The 20,341-nt window shown below is 40.8% G+C and overlaps 1 protein-coding gene across 3 annotated transcripts; it reads left to right on the top strand.

The window, feature by feature from the left end:
* The first annotated feature begins 14,377 nt into the window (after positions 1–14,377).
* LOC121551332 (caspase recruitment domain-containing protein 9) lies at positions 14,378–19,277 on the top strand. Of its 3 annotated transcripts, none has more exons than XM_041863935.1 (11): positions 14,378–14,654; positions 14,917–15,054; positions 15,468–15,793; positions 15,993–16,172; positions 16,576–16,731; positions 17,072–17,197; positions 17,526–17,714; positions 18,145–18,181; positions 18,370–18,479; positions 18,706–18,779; positions 18,994–19,277. In XM_041863935.1, exons 1-11 carry the CDS (start codon positions 14,456–14,458, stop codon positions 19,094–19,096), a joined length of 1,638 nt encoding a protein of 545 aa, XP_041719869.1. In that variant the 5' UTR covers positions 14,378–14,455; the 3' UTR covers positions 19,097–19,277. The 3 variants fall into 3 exon arrangements, with proteins under 3 accessions (XP_041719869.1, XP_041719870.1, XP_041719871.1); XM_041863936.1 differs by having other exon boundaries at positions 16,579–16,731; XM_041863937.1 differs by having other exon boundaries at positions 14,601–14,654; positions 14,903–15,054.
* Positions 19,278–20,341: the final 1,064 nt, after the last annotated feature.

Here is a 20,341-nt window from a genome sequence, read left to right on the forward strand (position 1 = left end):
CTCCAAGGATGTCAGGGACAAGATTGTAGACCTACACAAGGCTGGAATGGGCTACAAGACCATCGCCAAGCAGCTTGGTGAGAAGGTGACAACAGTTGGTACGATTATTCGCAAATGGAAGAAACACAAAAGAACTGTCAATCTCCCTCGGCCTGGGGCTCTATGCAAGATCTCACCTCGTGGAATCTTGCATAAAATGCAAATTAATTACTTAAAAATTATACAATGTGATTTTCTGGATTTTTGTTTTAGATTCCGTCTCTCACAGTTGAAGTGTACCTATGATAAAAATTACAGACCTCTACATGCTTTGTAAGTAGGAAAACCTGCAAAATCGGCAGTGTATCAAATACTTGTTCTCCCCACTGTATATGTATATATATGTATGTATATATATATATATATATAAAAAACACACACACAGTACCAGTCAAAGGTTTGGACACACCCACTGTGTCTTTGTGATATGCAGAGTAGGTGAACGGATGAGCTCAGCATGTGTGGTTCCCACCGTGAAGCATGGAGGAGGAGGTGTGATGGTGTGGGGGTGCTTTTCTGGTGACACTGTCTGTGATTTATTTAGAATTCGAGGCACACTTAACCTGCATGGCTACCACAGCATTCTGCAGCGATACGCCATCCCATCTGGTTTGCGCTTAGTGGGACTATCATTTGTTTTTCAACAGGACAATGACCGAAAACACACCTCCAGGCTGTGTAAGGGCTATTTGACCAAGAAGGAGAGTGATGGAGTGCTGCATCAGATGACCTGGCCTCCACAATCACCCGACCTCAACCCAATTGAGATGGTTTGGGATGAGTTGGACCGCAGAGTGAAGGAAAAGCGGCCAACAAGTGCTCAGCATATGTGGGAACTCCTTCAAGACTGTTGGAAAAGCATTCCTCATGAAGATGGTTGAAAGAATGCCAAGTGTGTAAAGCTGTCATCAAGGCAAAGGGTGGCTATTTGAAGAATCTCAAATATAAAATATATTTAGATTTTGGTTACTACATGATTCCATATGTGTTATTTCATAGTTTTGATATCTTCACTATTATTCTACAATGTAGAAAATAGTGAAAATAAAGAAAAACCCTTGAATGAGTAGGTGTGGCCAAACTTTTGACTGGTAGTGCATATATATAAAACATTTGGTGTATGATCACACTGGTAATAGATAATTTGTTGTATTACTTGTGAGGCACAGCTGAGTGAACATAATCATTTGCTTTTATTTTTTTTACTGGACTGATGGCCTGCATCTGATGGTCAGTCTGAGGGGAGGGAGAAGCTGTGAGGCTTCCTCTCACCCAACTCACCATCTGTCGGCTCTCCCATCCTCTGCTGAGAAAAGGGGACAGTCTTCCAGCTGATGGCAAAACAAGTCGCACTTGTCGTAGTAAATATATAATGTTATAGCTTGGTCTGACTAAAATCTTGTGCATGACCCATCTTGTGTTGGGCCTTTGTATTTAATACAATGCACAAAGACTTCTATCTTGTCGGCCTTATCAGCAGGTGGCTATGGACAACACCCACGCCATAGGTCTCTCAGTTCTCCCAACTCACGACTTCTTGCTCTGAGGACATACACACACACACCCCCACACACACACACATATACACACACACACACACACACACACACATCATCATTGTTAAACATACACACACATACACACACACACACACACACACACACATACACACACGCACACACACACACACACACATCATCATTGTTAAACATACACACACATACACACACACACACACACACACACACACACATACACACACGCACACACACACACACACACATCATCATTGTTAAGCACACACACACACAAAAACCCCCTTCTCTTAGGCTGAACATCTGAAGACAGAGAACCCGACTCAGAGCCAATGCAATGGAGGTGACCTCGACCAACTCATCAGGACCAATCAGAAGATCAGAACTACTAGAATCAACCTACTTTATTTTATTGTATAAAATGTCAGCACACAATGTTTAGGGGCTCGCTCTCTCAGATATCTCCCTACGAGATTGACGAACGGGTCCGTGCACGCGATTTACAGATATCTTTACCTCTGAATAAACTGCCTTATATTATACAATTATCCACCTTGTCCGAAAGTCTCTACTTGGTCTCCGTTCTCCAGTAAACTTGTGATCATCAACAAAATTGGTAGCAGAGGGTGGTTTTCTAACTCTGAATTCGGTCCATAAAAGTTGATAGAGACAGGAGACAAGTAAGAGACGGATCTGAAAGGACGGGTGACCTGTCCGCAGGAGCAGCCGGGAATCCAGCTCGCCTCAGGAAACTGATCTAAACCGACGTCAATACAAAGGTAAGCAGAACCTGTTAAAACAAAATCTGCATATTGTATTGTAGGATAAACCAAATTATGATCAGTAGTACTGGGCGTGAGTATGGATTACTGTTAAATTTATAACATATCTATTATGACTCAAAAGGCACATGTGTAAAGATATCTGAAATCTTAGGCTTTTTACTGTTGAAATGTGACTCTAGAGAGGAGTCTAGTTACAGTGGTTCACAAGAGGAGGACCGACTTTTATTTTCTGTTGAATTGTGATTCTCTAGTGAGGAGTCTATTTACAGAGGTTTGGTTCACTAGAAATGGACCCTTTTATTTTTACTGTTGATATCTGAAAATCTTAGGTTTTTACTGTTGAAATGTGACTCTAAGAGAAGAAGTCTAGTTACAGTGGTTTTATTTTCTGTTGAATTGCGGCTTTCTAGTGAGGAGCCTATTACAGAGGTTTTGGTTCACAAGCGATGGACCCTTTTATTTGATCCACAAGAGAAGGATCTGGTGACTTGATAAAAAGATTCAGATAGTCGGGTTGAGTTAATTCCGTGAGAATCCAAGTCCAGAAAAGGTTCTCCCGACTAGACGCCAGTTGAATGGTTTAAACGACTGGGAGTCTCCTTGAGGAGAATCAAAAAAAAAAAAAAAAAAATACAAGTTCAGATAGTCGGGCAATTGGTTGACGTGGCACTCAACTATATGTACTGTGAGGAACTCAAACTGAATTCGTGTGTTGATGCTGATATGTAATGAAAAATGTAATTGTTGAAATGATAACCTGAATGTTGTGTAAGATTGGCCGTTTCATGAGACTAACTAGTTGATAACTTTTAAGAGGACCACCGAGTCCTATTTTGCCTGTTATGTAGCGCTGCGCTAAAAGCTGACTTGAACTTTTTTCCCTCTTGTGGAGTTGGTATTTCCTTAGTTCCTAAAATTAAATTGATAATTATTTTGGAAGCGCTCGAGTTTGTTAATATATTGTTCCAAAAGGGCGATTCTGATACCTTTTGGGAAAATATATAATAACTCGAATACCTGAAAAACAATAATAACTTTTGCAAAATAATTCCCAAAATTAAATTGATAATTATTTTAGGAGCGCTCGAGTTTGTTAATATATTGTTCCAAAAGGGCGATTCTGATACCTTTTGGGAAAATATATAATAACTTCGAATACCTGAAAAACAATAATAACTTTTGCTAAATAATTCCTAGAATTAGATTGATAATTATTTTAGGAGCGCTTTTGGGTTTGTTAATATATTCTTCCAAAAGGGCGATTCTGATACCTTTTGGGAAAATATATAATAGCTCGAGTACCTGAAAGACAATAATAACTTTTGCAAAATAATTCCTGGGATTAAATTGATGATTGTTTTGGGAGCGCTCGGGTTTGTTAATATATTGTTCCAAAAGGGCGGTTCTGATACCTTTTGGGAAAATATATAATAATTCGAATAATTGAAAAACAATAATACCTTTTGCAAAATAATTCCTAATAATAAAGTATTGAACATTTTTTGTGTACGAGGGTGGGACATCAGAGATAAATCTCAGTCAGCGCCAAGAATACATTGCTGGATTCGGCCAGTGACGGGCTAAGAGCACCAAGATAGTCTAAAAAAAACTGTATAACCATGGCAACCACTACCGTCCCAAAACTCAAGTTTAATGAATATCTAGATCAAAAAATACAGGATAGAGCGGGAGTGGTGCCGAATGGTTTTTAATTCGATCTAAAAGTTGGTGCGAGAGGAAAAGGCAAATCATCGATCTAAAAACAGACGGAAGAGTGACCTGAAAATCCTGGAGAAATCAACTATTCGTCTTGGCTCAGGAAACCTGATCAGAGCGCCTCTTCTAAAAAGGTATGCAGAGCCTGTTAAAACGAAATCTTGCATATTGTATTATAGACCAATACCAAATTATGATCAGTAGTACTGAGCGTGAGTATGAATACTTGTTAAATAATTTTCCATCCTAATGAATTAAGGCATACATGAGATATCTGGTACTGTGTTTTATACTAAGGAATTAAGGAATAAGGAATAAAGATAAACGTATCCAGAATGTGTCGAACACGGATTGACGCATTGGTGGATAAGATTTGACCCACAACTAGATTCCTAAAGGGACCCAGTTTGAACTGAGACCTTTTGCATAAATCCTATTAGGGGAGGTCCTACCCTATAGGTTGCGAGGAGGTAGAAGTTTAACTGTGGCAGAGTTCTAGACATTAGGTGGAGGGAGAGGTATGGTTTTGAGGGACGTCTGGACGCAGATAAACTCGAATCCATGCTTAAAACAGATACATAAGGTGTGTAAAGGAGAAATGAGCAGTGAGAGAGAAAGAGAGAGTTGCGAGGGAGGGGCTGGAGAGAGCGAAAGTGTGGCTTTTGGAGCGAGGAAAGACTGGAGTTGGCTGGGAACACCACGGGGTGATTATTTGAGAGGTGCCTGTGGGTTTCTGACGAGGGATGAGATGGGTGAGAAAGTAGAGAATATTTACATTTGCATTTTTGGTGATTTGGCAGACGCTCTTGTCCAGAGCGACTTGCAGGAGCGATTGGGGGTTGAGTGCCTTGCTCGAGGGCACATCGGCAGATTTTTCGCCTGGTCGGCTCGGGGATTGGAACCGGCGACCTCTCGGTTCTTGGCGCGGCGCTACTGATCACTAAGCTGCCTGCCGCCCCATATGAGTTTAAGGTTGTGGCGTTGTTTGATCATGTGATAAGGTTTAATTTGTAATCGGACCATAACTAAAGTGGTTGTAGAAGTAATGTATAGGTAGGGGAGAGCCAATAGGGGGCTCCATTGAACTATTATGGTTTATTTGGCATTTCAATGGCATAAGGTGAAATCTGTATGCATGAGGGGAATTCGATTATGTATTATTATAGTATTATGGACACTCCGTAATAAATAAACTGAACCAAACAAGACGTTACTACAGCAATAGAGAATAGTTAATGTTGTTACGTTAGTTCTTAAACCCGATGATAGAGGAAAATGCAGAACGCTGTTAGAGTGTGTTTTATTTAGGCTACTAGGGTGTTTGAGACGGAAGGGCTGGCTAGACGGGGGTGATGACGTGGCTGGATGTGCGACGTGAAAGTATTTACTTTGTGAGAATCGTAGATGGTGTGGAGTGACTGGCGATGTCCCTGGTTCGAACACAGGTAGGGACAGTAGACAAAGCTTTCGCAGTGGGGCTATATACCTACATTACTATGTGGATGTGAAAGGTTGAATTAGATAGCTTAAATAGAAGTATTCTAGAAAAGTCTATGAAAATATGTTATAAGGTTACCATGCGCTCTCCCCGAAGGAGCAAGGGGAGGGTGAGAGACAGTACCGTTCAGATGGTAGGAACATTATTAAATGTATGCTAATCAACGATAGCAAGTATTTGTTTTATTAATTAGGGCATAATCAGAGAGAACAGTTAAATAAATTGAATAGCGAACTGAAATGGTTTAGCGGGAAAATATAAATGTTTGGTACATGTAGCAGAGTTAGGGTAATCAATTAAATAATAATTGTATACTCGAGGAATTTTGAGTGGTTTTATAGATTAGTTATGAGGAATTAGATTGATACAAACAATTATTGATGGGTTAAGACTGGGGATAACCAGGAGAAAGAGATTAGCTCATCTCGTTGGAATGTTGCCAAGGGCTAGGGGGAGCAGTAGTGAAGTTAGGCCGTATTTAGGTCATAAAAGTGAGCTACCAAATTAAGGCCTGGCTATTTGTGGTTGTTTTTCAAATTGGGTTTTCAAATAAAAAACAACACACCTAGTATGATGTTTATAAAGCCTTGTTTCAATTTTGGGGGTTTTCAGCAGGTCAAGGGTTATAGGTCTTAAAGGTGCACACAGTGAATTTTATGGATTTTTTAGGTTTTGGCTGAGTTTGGGGTATATATGATTTCTTATGAGAATGAATGTCATGAGGACTTAATGAACACTTGGGATAACTAACATTTATGAAATATTTAGAATAATGGTAATTGTTTAGTATACTATGGGATTAAACAGTTCGTTAAATGATTTCAATGGCCTCTGAACTCTGTTTTAACATTCTGGTGTTAATTAATCATCCACACTAGTACATTCTAAAGGCATGAGAGGAAGACTTTAAGATAGTTTATTTTACTAAGTTGAGGGTAATTTATAGTACTGTGAAAATTGTGAAGAAGATTATAATTTGGTAATAATATATTTGATTTGAACCATAAATAACAGAAGAGAGAGTGGAGGAATGGCAATTGGATAATGAAATACCAATATTAACTAAAGTGATTGTTTAGGTAGGTGGTAATATTGACACATGGCCAAATCATGTGTCAAAGAGGGGGATGGTTGGATTAAATATTAAATATATACGAAGGAGAGGACAAAATACTTTATTAAATATATACGAAGGAGAGGACAAAATACTTTTAAAAAAAAACCATGTATGATAGTTTATTAACCACACCTGTATGTCAGAGGTTTTGTGCCCCACAGGTGAACTAAAGGAGAAGGTGACCCACTCTATCTAACCAGGAGACTGAATCAGGCCTGGCGGGAAGGGCCCTACCAAGTACTGCCTTTGCCAGCAGAATAGCTGAGAGATCCATCTGGGTGCATGTCACACACTGTACAAAACCAGCTACACCTGACGAACAAACACAGAGTTAGGAGAAAGATCCGATCACCACTATGGTTCGGGGTTGCCTCCTTAACGAAGATTCCCTTACCCTGTCTGATCATCCCTGTGTGAGTTCGATAGAAGGTAAAGCAATGGGTTGGCCTCTGGCATCTGACATGTTCTCAGGGCAAGGGTGGGGATTCACAGGTCTCCCGACGGTAGGTAGCTGTCTGATTGTGGGGGCCATATTCCTAACACACACGGACCCTCCTGTTTCAGCCAGAAGTGGTAGTTAACCTAACACAAGTTGAAAAGGCATAGGAGACAGCTAGACGTAGGGAAAGGGGAAATTCTAGAGTAAACCTCTCTGAGGGAGGTAGTGAGACCGGGGCTGTGATAAAGATAGTGCAAAACTATGGACCTGGAGGAAGTAGTACAGGTGGAAACGGGGTATAGAAATCTTAACCTGTGGTTGGAATGGATTCAGTATACGGAAAAAAAAACTATGTCTAAAGAGGACTGTTTTGCCTGTAGGACAGCCAAACCAGGGATAACAACTACTCCGTTCCCCTTGACAGGCTTTAACTCTCTGTCAGGTTTTTCCTCCATGCAAGCCACCTGGGAATGTGGTGAAAGAGTCTTATGGTAACTTGCACTATCTGTTTCCCCCGATAACAAAGTCATCCCGACCTGGGTTGCCTCAGTTTGAAGTCACAGGGGATTCTTATTATTGTTTTTCTAGGACTAGTAAGGATAGGATACAGGGTAGGGCATCTTAGCTCCTGCTCCCACACAGAGAATGTCACACCTAAAGAGACCATGACTAAATCTCTCCTCTTTGTTGCAGCAAGAGGATTATAGGAGCCAAAACCAGGCCCGTGCTGACATCTGATGGATGTGTGGTGATAACTGATTGTGAACTCACCTACATACGCAAACAATCAAACGTGTCAGAGATTGGTGAGTTGTCACATAGAAAGTAGGACCTCCTCCCGGGATCCTTTGATGAAAGGATATATATTGATGGGATCCACAATCAGATCGCAGCTGGGTTTGAATCAAGTATTTTCTGGTGGTCAAACAATTAATAAAAATGTAGATTGGATAAATTATATTTAATATAACCAGCAAAAGATTTATTAACCACACTCGTGATGCAATAAAGGGATTAGCTGAGCAGACAGCGGCAACTAGCTTAATGACATGGCAGAATAGAATAGCTTTAGATATGCTTTTGGCTGAGCGGGACGGGGTTTGTGTTCTGTTTGGATATATGTGCTGTACTTTCATCTCCAACAATATAGCACCGGACGGGCCCGTGACCAAAGCGCTTGAGTGACCATCACCACGCTGGCGAACGAACTGGTTGAGAACTCTGGTATTGATAGCTCCATAAACGGTTGGTTTGATAACGTATTTGGTAAATGGAAAACTATTGTTGTGACTATTCTGGGTGAAGTTATGGCCTCTATGGGTATACTTGTTCTTTGTGGATGTTGCCTTATTTCCTGGCTGAGTGACTGGTTTGGTGAGTACTCTTCTATGGTGGTTACTGGATTTCTGACCCTAGTAATTGTGTTTTTGCTGTTAATGTGTTGTGCTGCTTGCATCGTCCCTTGTCTCAGGAGGTCAGTGGTAGGAGTGGTGCAGGCGTCAGGTATGATGCTGTTGTTACCGGCCCAGGATGATGCAGGTGACTCTGCTACTGACTCTGAGACCAAGCTGGATGATCCATGTTTTGCCTAGTAAAATACATACACGCATTTATTTTCAGTTCTTGCTCATTTATTACCTTACGTTTTTACTAACCACTGTGATTGTTTATTCTTCCTGATGTGAAGGTAAAGGATTCCTGGGTGGCTGGTAGCCAACTCAGTACATGTTAGGTGTAGGGGAGGAATAGAGGGTTAAAATTATTATTTTTATTTTCTATTAACATTAAATGTTGTGATTTAATTTCCATATCCTGTTATTCTTAAGGGTGATTATACTCTGTTTAGAGTGACACCATAAAATTGTTGGGTTTTATTTTTTGGATCTGTATGTGATGAATAGCTTGGAAGGAATGCATTAATGAGGAGCACTGTACTGATATGGATTGTTTCACATAACAGGCTGATAAGAACACTCTCTCTTTGTTGTCTGTGAAACTGTCCTTGAACATGGGTACATGGAGTACAGTTTTTGGGGGCTCGTCCTTTTGGGTGCTGACTGTTGTACTATTAATAAAAACGTCGATAGAATTAACTGCATACATTAATGTTAAAATTAGGCAATTGGACACAACAAGGTTTTGAGGCGGTGCATGGCCAGTTGGCTGCAACCTCTCTCATGGCTTTCCAAAATCGTATTGCTGTCGACATGCTCCTGGCTGAAAAAGGAGGAGTATGTGCTATGTTTGGTGAACAATGTTGTACCTTTATTCCCAACAATACAGCCACAGATGGCAGTTTGATAATTGCCCTGGAAGGGTTACGAACTCTTAATGGTAAGATGAAGAGCCACTCAGGGGTGGACACTTCAATGTGGGACTCTTGGATGGATGCGTTTGGTAAATATAAAACGCTTGTTTCTTCTATACTTGTATCCATCTCAATTTTGCTGCAATTCTAGTGCTTTGTGGATGCTGTTGCATTCCATGCATACGGACGCTGACAACCAGGATTATAACCACCGCTATTGATCCACATCCTGCAGATAACGGTCAGATGTTTCCTTTGCTTGCTATTGACGATGCTGACCAAGGATATCTGGATGATGAATAGCATTTAAGCTTTTTGTCACGTCTCTTGTGAGACGTGAAGAGGGGGAATGTAAAACTTTATCTTCTGATAAAGTTTTCCCTATTTTGCCAATTGCAGCATTTAAGCTTTTTGTCACGTCTCTTGTGAGACGTGAAGAGGGGGAATTAAAACTTTATCTTCTGATAAAGTTTTCCCTATTTTGCCAAATTGCAGCATTTCAGCTTTATGTCACGTCTCTTGTGAGACGTGAGGAGGGGGAATCAAAACTTTATCTTCTGATAAAGTTTTCCCTATTTTGCCAATTACACTGTTAGCTTGTGTCACGTCTTAAGTTTTCCTTCTTTACTGTTACTTGGTCACGTCTCTGGGGAGACGTGAAGAGAGGGATTTGTCGTAGTAAATATATAATGTTATAGCTTGGTCTGACTAAAATCTTGTGCATGACCCATCTTGTGTTGGGCCTTTGTATTTAATACAATGCACAAAGACTTCTATCTTGTCGGCCTTATCAGCAGGTGGCTATGGACAACACCCACGCCATAGGTCTCTCAGTTCTCCCAACTCACGACTTCTTGCTCTGAGGACATACACACACACACCCCCACACACACACACATATACACACACACACACACACACATCATCATTGTTAAACATACACACACATACACACACACACACACACATACACACACGCACACACACACACACATCATCATTGTTAAACATACACACACATACACACACACACACACATACACACACGCACACACACACACACACACACATCATCATTGTTAAGCACACACACACACAAAAACCCCCTTCTCTTAGGCTGAACATCTGAAGACAGAGAACCCGACTCAGAGCCAATGCAATGGAGGTGACCTCGACCAACTCATCAGGACCAATCAGAAGATCAGAACTACTAGAATCAACCTACTTTATTTTATTGTATAAAATGTCAGCACACAATGTTTAGGGGCTCGCTCTCTCAGATATCTCCCTACGAGATTGACGAACGGGTCCGTGCACGCGATTTACAGATATCTTTACCTCTGAATAAACTGCCTTATATTATACAATTATCCACCTTGTCCGAAAGTCTCTACTTGGTCTCCGTTCTCCAGTAAACTTGTGATCATCAACACACTGCATTATTTTTGCCTCGTGCACTAATTTATGCTGTTACTCCTATGACCAGAAAAAGTGAAATATTCCTCAATGTTAAAAAAAGACACAAGCCGCTAATAATAACTACACAAGCTTATCGGAACGCTTTGCTCTACTCATTCTTGCGGCTGCTGTGCTGATTGTAGCGTGAGTGGTAGTAGGGAGAATGTGCATTTTATGGCTTATAAAAGTGTTGAACAATGTGTTGACAGCGCTGAACAACAACTTAAACATGAAGTTACTGATAAAAACAGCAGCTCTTTGCTGTATTCGTTGAGTCTCTAGTCATGGTTTTGAAATCACAATATCAACTTTGCTGTGCGTTCGAGGCTTCTTTTTACAGTCTATGGCGCAAGGAAACTGCAGACATGGTGATCTGACCTATCTGATTGGCCTATAAGTTCACATGATTTGCTCTACCTTCAGACACATGAAATTGTTCATAATGGGAACACTGTCTTCCACGCGCTAGGGCTGCTGAATCAAGTGCACCTACTGCCAACAGTGCGAATTAAAAATATATATAATATAAGAACGCATGGCTTTATTGTTGGTTTTTTTACAGAAATGTTTGGTGTTCAACTAGGAATGCCTTGGAGATCGCAATCGACCAGTTGGTGACCACTGCACTAAACTAATGGTTCATATTTGTACTTGTTTTTGTTAATAATTTAATTATTCATATACATATTGTGAAAAGAGAAAGTATTGTGTTGACCTGTACATATTTTGTCATAAATCATTCTACTTATTTAAAAATAAATGTCTGGATGGATCTTCAGAGCAGTTGGCTCAGGTTGATCCTCAACAATATTTTTGCAGATCACAGTCTATATACTTGGTGACATTAACATGGTGCATAATATACTGAACAAAAATAAATGCAACATGCAAAAATGTCAAAGATTTTACTGAGTTACAGTTCATAAAGAAAATCAGTCAATTTAAATAAATTCATTAGGCCCTAATCTATGGATTTCTCATGACTGGGAATACAGATATGCATCTGTTGGTCACAGATACCTTTAAAAAAAAGTAGGGGCGTGGATCAGAAAACCAGTCAGTATCTGGTGTGACCACCATTTGCCTCATGCAGCGTGACACATCTCATAGAGTTGATAAGGCTGTTGATTGTGGCCTGTGGAATGTTGTCCCACTCCTCTTCAATGGCTGTGCGAAGTTGCTGGATGTTGGCGGGAACTGGAACACGCTGTCGTACACGTCGATCCAGAGCATCCCAAACATGCTCAATGGGTGACATGTCTGGTGAGTATGCAGGCCATGGAAGAACTGGGACATTTTCAGCTTCCAGGAATTGTGGACAGATCCTTGCGACATGGGGCCGTGCATTATCATGAAACGAGGTGATGACGGCGGATGAATGGCATGACAATGGGCCTCAGGATCTCGTCACGGTATCTCTGTGTATTTAAATTGCCATCAATAAAATACAGTTGTGTTTGTTGTCCATAGCTTATGCCTGCCCATATCATAACCCCACCACCAACATGGGGCACTCTGTTCACAACGTTGACATCAGCAAACCACTCGCCCATACGATGCCATACACATGATCTGCGGTTGTGAGGCCGGTTGGACTTACTGCCAAATTCTCTAAAACGACGTTGGAGGCGGATTGTTGTTGAGAAATTAACATATGATTCTCTGGCAACAGCTCTGGTGGACATTCCTGCAGTCAGCATGCCAATTGCACACGCCCTCAAAACTTGAGACATCTGTGGCATTGTGTTGTGTGACAAAACTGCACATTTTAGAGTGGCCTTTTATTGTCCCCAGCACAAGGTGCACTTGTGTAATGATCATGCCATTTAATCAGCTTCTTGATATGCCACACCTGTCAAGTGGATGGATTATTTTGGCAAAGCAGAAACGCTCACTAACAGGGATGTAAACAAATTTGTGGACAACATTTGAAAGAAATGCTTTTTGTGTGTATGGAACATATCTGGGATCTTTTATTTCAGCTCATGAAACATGGACCAACACTTTACATGTTGCATTTATATTTTTGTTCAGTGTAGTTTAAATCTGTGCAAAAAATACTATTATTAAGCAATAAGGCCCAAGGAGGTGGTATACGCAAAGTACCGGTACCTGGATATAGCCTTTAGCCATGGTACTGTAGACAGGTGTGTGCCTTTCCAAATCATGTCCAATCAATTGAATTTACCACAGGTGGACTACAATCAAGTTGTAGAAACAGCTCAAGGATGATCAATGGAAACAGGATGCACCTGAGATCAATTTTGAGTGTCATAGCAAAGGGTCTGAATACCTATGTAAGTAATGTATTTCTGTTTGTTTTTTATAAATTTGCAAACATTTATAAAAAACGGTTTTCGCTTTGTCAAAATGGGGTATTGTGTGTAGATTGATGAGGGAAAACATTTATTTAATCCATTTTAGAATAAGGCTGTAACGTAACAAAATGTGGAAAAAGTCAAGGGGTCTGAATACTTTCCGAATGCACTGGCGATATACCACAACCCCCCGAAGTGCCTTATTGATATTATAAACTTGTTACCATTGTAATTTGACCAGTAAATAGTAATTGTTTGTCATACCCATGGTATATGGTCTGATATACTACGGCTTTCAGCCAATCAGCATTCAGGTCTCGAACCACCCGGTATATAACACTCATTATAATTTGGCAGTGTGGTTTAATTGTGGTCAAAGTTTGTCCTCAAAGGGGCACACCTCTCTGCCCGTGAACAAATGTTTTTTTAGCCAGGATGCAAAAGTTTATTAGCCTAAAACTAAGAATTGTGCAGTTCATGAGTTAATAGTGATGGAAAATTCTGGTAACTTTCCCAAAATTCTGGCTGAAATATCCCCGGGATCAGTATGGAATAAGCAGGAAATCCGGCATTCTCTTACCAGGATTTCTGGAAAACCTGGGAATTTTGGGAAAGTTACTGGAATTTTGCAATCCTAGTTAAGAAATGTCTTAATATTATATTGAGTGTATATAAACTAGTCAATACTCAGTGAGTAACCTGTTTTGAATATTATTTACAATGAAGAAAATACATAATTTTACCTTAACTTTCAAAACTAGAGTAATCAAGTCGTTTTATCAACAGAACTGTTTTAGCAACAAACAAGAGGGAAGGAAATGATTGAGGGAATCAGTCATTGTCTCAAAGTCATTAAAGAAGAGAGTGAGTAACTACAGATGTCCCTACCAATACTATCATTCTAATCACTTCATAATTCTGTGTTGGCTTATTAGGAAAAAAGGAACATATGTTGGTAGGTTGATTATTCACAACTTTTCAAGAACTCACTACTGTTGTTACACTTTCACTATTAAACATTTAATAGTGAAGGTGTCTCAGCACAAATGCTTGTGAAATGGGGGAAATGGAAAAACTGAAATAACTTCTACAAAAAGGAACTTGACTCTTGCGTCATAAAAGAGCAGTTCCACATAACAGTTCCACATTTGGATTGTAGCCACTTTAACAGATAGAGTTTGCTCCAAGTTGATAAGCCCTTAGTGAAGGAGTTAGTGGACCAGCAGGGACTCGGAGACAATCATGACTGACAGTCAGAGTGTGTCAGATATGGAGGATGAGGAGTGCTGGGTCCAGCTGGAAGAATACAGACTGCTGCTGATAAAGACCATTGAGCCTTCAAGAATCACTCCCTACCTTCGGCAGTGCAAGGTGCTAGGCAGTGATGATGAGGAGCAGATATTCAATGACCCCAATCTGGTCATCCGCCGACGCAAAGTAGGTAAGGCACTGTCTTCTATTTCAGGTTATTGAGCAAACGGTTAAGTGTTCCACTTTTTACTTTGAACTACAACAATTACGTTGTATTCCAGGTCATCTTTATTGCAATTGCATTGCACATCTCAGAAGATTGCTATATATATATCAATCCAGCTGTTGAGAGATGTGATAATCTGCTAAATAAAGATAATCTGGAATGTGCCCACAATCTCCTGAAATGTATGTCCATACCTTACTTTTAAACCTCAGATCCATGCTCACAGGTGCACTATTGGATATTCTTCAAAGAACTGGACGCAAAGGCTATGTGGCATTCCTCGAGAGCTTGGAGCTGGATTATCCTCAACTGTATCAAAAAATTACTGGCAAAGAACCTGCCCGGGTCTTCTCTATACTAGTTGGTGAGTAGCTATAAACCATCTTTCTGTGGAAAAGTGTATTTTCCATTCAAGCTTTTATGTATTTTTGTAAGTTATGAGTTTAATTGATTGCTCAGATCCTTCAAAGTACCGATGTCTGACTGTGACAATGGATTTGACCATAATATAACATCACAGGAGGTTGGTGCACCTTGGGGAGGACGGGCTCGTGGTAATGGCTGGAGCGGAATAATATCAAATACATTTTACATTTACATTTGAGTCATTTTAGCAGACGCTCTTATCCAGAGCGACTTACAGTTAGTGCATACATTTTTCATACTGGTTTCCATGTGTTTGATGCCATTCCATATACTCCGTTCCAGTCATTATTATGAGCCGTCCTCCCCTCAGCCTCCACTGCATAACATACTGTCCTCTCTCTGACATCATAGACACGGTGGGTGAGTCAGGACTGACTCAGTTCTTGATGAATGAGGTCACCCGCCTGCAGAAGGGACTGCAGGAGGAACGCCGGCGCAGACAAGAGGCCGCTGCGGCTGCAGCCGCGCAGGAGGATGCTGTTCGGCAACAGCAGGTTAGGGAGAGGGAGCTGCGGAAGCAGCAGGAGCGCGTGCAGCGTATGCGGGAGGAGAGGGAACGTCTGTGGGAGGAGGTGCACCACCTGAAGGACGAGAAGTACAGCCTGATGCACGATGTGACCAAGCTGAGCGAAGAGAAGAACAGTGCCCTCATGTCCAACCGTGATCTGCAGCTGGAGGTAAGATGGGGAGAGAGGGGGTTGCAGCTCTGACAAACCCAAACCCAACAACTTACGACAAAAGCAATGGCTATAGGTTTACATTTTCAGTATAGGAAGTCCTCTGCTGTCAGACATGTTCACACATTTGTTAGAGAACAGCACAAACTCAATCAGCAACAGCGACAACAGTTTTTATGAGATTTTTATTGATCAATAGATAGAGAAGCTGAAGCACTGCCTGATGAACGCAGAGAGCGACTCGAAAATTCACCGCAAGCGAACTGTGAAACTGAAGAACGCCATGGAGCAGAGACCCAGTCAGGACATGATGTGGCAGCTCCAGAGAGAGAATGATCTGCTCACAGCACGCATCCAGGATCTGGAGACTTCTGCTCAGGTACGTTTGATCTCTTCAGCGATAATTTCTCAACAAATGTTTGGATATGCAGTGAAATATAAAGGACACTGCGCTGCACTGGACACATTTTGGAATAACAGCTAGGAGTGGCATTTTGTGCACCGCAAAAAAAAAAAAAAAGCAAATAAAGTACATGTGATTTTTTTTCTGATGCACAATTGTACCCTTTTGGCACTTCTGAGCCGAGTTGTGCTGAGCTGAGCAGAGCTGTACTGTGCTGGCTTGGTTACGCATCTACTATAGTTTGAGGGAACTCTGCTGAAAAGGACAACGTGAAAAGAAAGTATCTGAGTCGGCACAGTACGATTCAGGCCGGTACAGTAGTGTGATAAAAGTATTGACTTGAGTGAGTAGTGTGACAGGATTCATCTGTATGTTTCAGCAGGGGACAGCTCCAGCCCCCTTGGATCAAGAGAGGCTGAGCACTGAGAGTTTAGAGGACTACAAGCAGCACTCTCAGGCTCAGCACCAGGAGCTGGTAAACAACATCTACACCCTGCGCAGAGATCTGCACGATGCTGAGGCATGGCAGAATAGGGTATACATCTCTTGTTTACCACAACACTGAGCACTGTTTCGGATTAGTTCTAGAGAAGACTACTGATTATATAGCATTTCTTAAATAAAAGCTATTCAACTGCTCTTTCAACACAGGTGCAAGAGGACCTCAAAAGTTATGACACATTATTATTTCCTTAAAAATGCTGATCCTGAGCATCGGAATTCATATATTTCCTTATTTTTGTCATCTGCCCAAGCTTGTTCCTCATTCATTGGAATCGCTGCCTGTGTGTTCAATTGTGCAAGTTGGTTTTCCCCATGATGTGGCAAGTTCTATTGTTCCAATTGTAATACGTAGGTTTGATTTATTCTTGCAGTACTTGGAAGCGAACGAGGTTCTTGACTTGAAATGCATAACATTGAAGAAGGATGCCAAAATGTATCGTGACCGAATGGAGGAAATCCTGAAACAGATGGATGAGGTTATCAGGGAGAGAGACAAGGTGAACATGGTGTGATTCTAGGACTGTGTCATTCTAGGACTTCACTGGCTTGCGGGCAAATCCTAACTTCTCCTTTCACTTTGTCTCCCATTGACTTCAATGCATGAATAAGTGAAAATTCAAGTGGAGGTTAAGATTCGTCCCTTAGTGCTTATTTTTATTTGATCCAAAAGAGTTGACTTCTATTTGATTCAAATTAAATAATTGACTATCTGCGTGGTTGTGATCAGATGCTCATCCAACCACACTTGCCATCTGTTTTGATATATACCACTACAGCAAAGCAAACCAAAGCATCTGTTTAGTCTTTCCTCGATTGTTGTGATAGGCCATCGCCTCACGAGAGGAGTACCACCAGGAGAATTGCCTGAGCCTCCAGGATAAGGACCAGTACCGGAAGCAGATTCGGGAGCTGGGTGAGCTTTGTGATGAGCTGCAGGTCCAGTTGTTCCGGACTGAGGGAGAGGTTATGGCACTACAGACCAGGCTTCACACACACACCTGCTCCCCACATGATGTGAGAATGGGTTCCAGCAACCACTTCCATTTAAGATCTGTTTTAATTCAAACATAGAATGTTACCAGAATCACTGAATTGCAAGCTTCTCAGATTCTCTCTCCATTAATTGTTTCCGTCGATTTTGTTTGAAAGGATAGCCTAGGATAGCCTATTGATTTTGGAAACATATTTATATTAATTAACATATTTCACTCTCAGACGTCAGACTTTGAGGATGGTTCCTTGCAGAGATTGTAAATATAATTTGCTTCCTGATTCATAACAAATTAGTCCATGCAGTATTATTACGTTTGCAACGTTCAAGGATCGGAATAATTCTACTTCTACTTTTGACCTCTGTGTTTCTGCTTTGGCAACTCATGTGTTTTTCTGTCTCTCCAACCCACGTTAGATTGAGTGTGCTCTTTTTGTGTGTTCTCTGCCACAGAAAAGCCAGACTAGTGAGGAAGACTGCAGAGACAAAGGCAAGAAATCTATGATAAGTGACAAATAATCATCACCCAAAAAATATATTCAATAACAATCTGAAAAGTTCTCGTTTTTGTGTTCAGGCTAATCATAAGCTTAGCTTAAGATGTGATTTTACCATGCTTTTTGAAATCCTAGCATTCTATGTTGTTAGCTACTTTAAAAAATTTTTTTAAAATCACAGCTAGTAGTGTGGAGCTGCAAAGCCAGACATCAGGGGAGTATGATGTGTGCATTGCTTCGCAAGACCACCCGTTGTGTGCAGGAGGGTCCAGGGAAGAGAATATCTCAGCAGTAAGTACCTTCAATTGTTTATCTCTTGACTAGTTGAGGTTTTCTTATTATATAACAAACCACTTATCAGTAGTTGTGTCAACTGAATTCACTTCTCTCCATCTGGATGGAACACACATAACCTTTTTAGCTCCTAGAGAAATTTGTTGCAGTTAAAAAGGAAACCGATATGAAGTTAATGATTAATGTGTATTGTAAATGTATTTTGCTTTGTTTCATGTGCCAGGAAAGAGCTCTATCAGTGGATGAACTCTTAGGCTGCAGCAAGCCCAGATCGAGGTGTAACTTCTACTACAGAAGGTTGGCAACTTAGTTTATATGTTTCAGAGAACATTTGTTGAAAACGCAGTATCTGTATTTTGTCATAGATTGTCTCCATAGGGGTAAACTGCTATGCCCTGCTATGGGTTATGTATGGGAGTGATTTTGGTGTGGTAAAGGAACTTGATTTATGCTGCTTATGTTACCTTGTTCTTTGTAAAATGTTAATAATAATTTCATTATTCAACAACAGGAAACGTGCCCTTAGGAGGTCAAAGGCCACATGCAAGGAACACACACCTTGTGTCCTAGACAACAGCAGTGGAAGTGGCAACACTGACACGGATGGGATGTGACTGAGAGAGGGGGAACAGAGGACGGGCTGGGTGGCATGGCAAGGCCATTCAGACACATAGGCTAGTTTACATTCTTAAACAAAAAAAATAGAATTATTAAATCAATTGAAATAATCATTTTGTTGATATTATGAATATGTTTAATCTTTGTATTTTTCTAATAAAATTGTAATATTTTGAACCATGACTGCATGATTAATGTGTTTCTCTATGCAAGTTACTTGTACCAGAGACAGTTTCAAAACCTTCCTCTAATGTCTTTGCTTGTATGTGCATTTTAGAAGAAATGCAAAAGCAGAGGAAAGTGGGGATAATGAAAGGCAAAGAAAAGTAAAGCTACTATTTGTATAGAAATCTTTGGTAAAGAGGTGTGGTACTCACTTGCACTTTGTGTACAAAATGCAGACACTGTTTTGAATTTATGGACACAAAAAGTTGCAATGTTTGCATTTCGTGTCACGGAATAAAATGTTTTCACAAATGTTGCAAACGGAGCCCCCATAACTTGGAGCAGGGATGAGCAACTTTGATGGTGGTGGGGGCCACAAAAAAACTGAACTCATCATGAGGGGCTGCAGTGGCTCGTGGGTCTGCGTACCCACATCCACACCCACACATGCAGTCGGAGCCGGCACTAGCCTTTTAGGGGCCCTAAGCATTTCTTTGTTGCCTAATCCATTTGAGTAGTTAATTTCCTGCCATTCTAAATATTCCTGCAATTCTACACATTTTGCCATGGGGTGTAGAGAAAATTGAGCAATTTTATAACACATTTCAAAATTATAACTCTCAACATTAAGTTGAGACCCCGACTGAGTTCCAAATATATACAGTGGGGAGAACAAGTATTTGATACGCTGCCGATTTTGCAGGTTTTCCTACTTACAAAGCATGTAGAGGTCTGTAATTGTTATCATAGGTACACTTCAACTGTGAGAGACGGAATCTAAAACAAAAATCCAGAAAATCACATTGTATGATTTTTAAGTAATTAATTTGCATTTTATTGCATGACATAAGTATTTGATACATCAGAAAAGCAGGTTTCGGGGCTGTCGCTGGGCAATACGGACTTTCAGCTCCCTCCAAAGATTTTCTATTGGGTTCAGGTCTGGAGACTCGCTAGGCCACTCCAGGACCTTGAGACTCTTCTTACGGAGCCACTCCTTAGTTGCCCTGGCTGTGTGTTTCGGGTCGTTGTCATGCTGGAAGACCCAGCCACGACCCATCTTCAATGCTCTTACT

Source organism: Coregonus clupeaformis, chromosome 18 (assembly GCF_020615455.1).
Source record: "Coregonus clupeaformis isolate EN_2021a chromosome 18, ASM2061545v1, whole genome shotgun sequence".
In the NCBI taxonomy this organism is placed as follows: domain Eukaryota; kingdom Metazoa; phylum Chordata; class Actinopteri; order Salmoniformes; family Salmonidae; genus Coregonus; species Coregonus clupeaformis.

Bases quoted from the DNA above. Each gene is read 5' to 3' on its own strand.
- LOC121551332 (XM_041863935.1), top strand. From the start codon at position 14,456: ATGACTGACAGTCAGAGTGTGTCAGATATGGAGGATGAGGAGTGCTGG. The intron at 17,198-17,525 runs GTGAACATGGTG...TTGTTGTGATAG, and splicing joins TTATCAGGGAGAGAGACAAG to GCCATCGCCTCACGAGAGGA. The intron at 18,480-18,705 runs GTAAGTACCTTC...TTCATGTGCCAG, and splicing joins GGGAAGAGAATATCTCAGCA to GAAAGAGCTCTATCAGTGGA.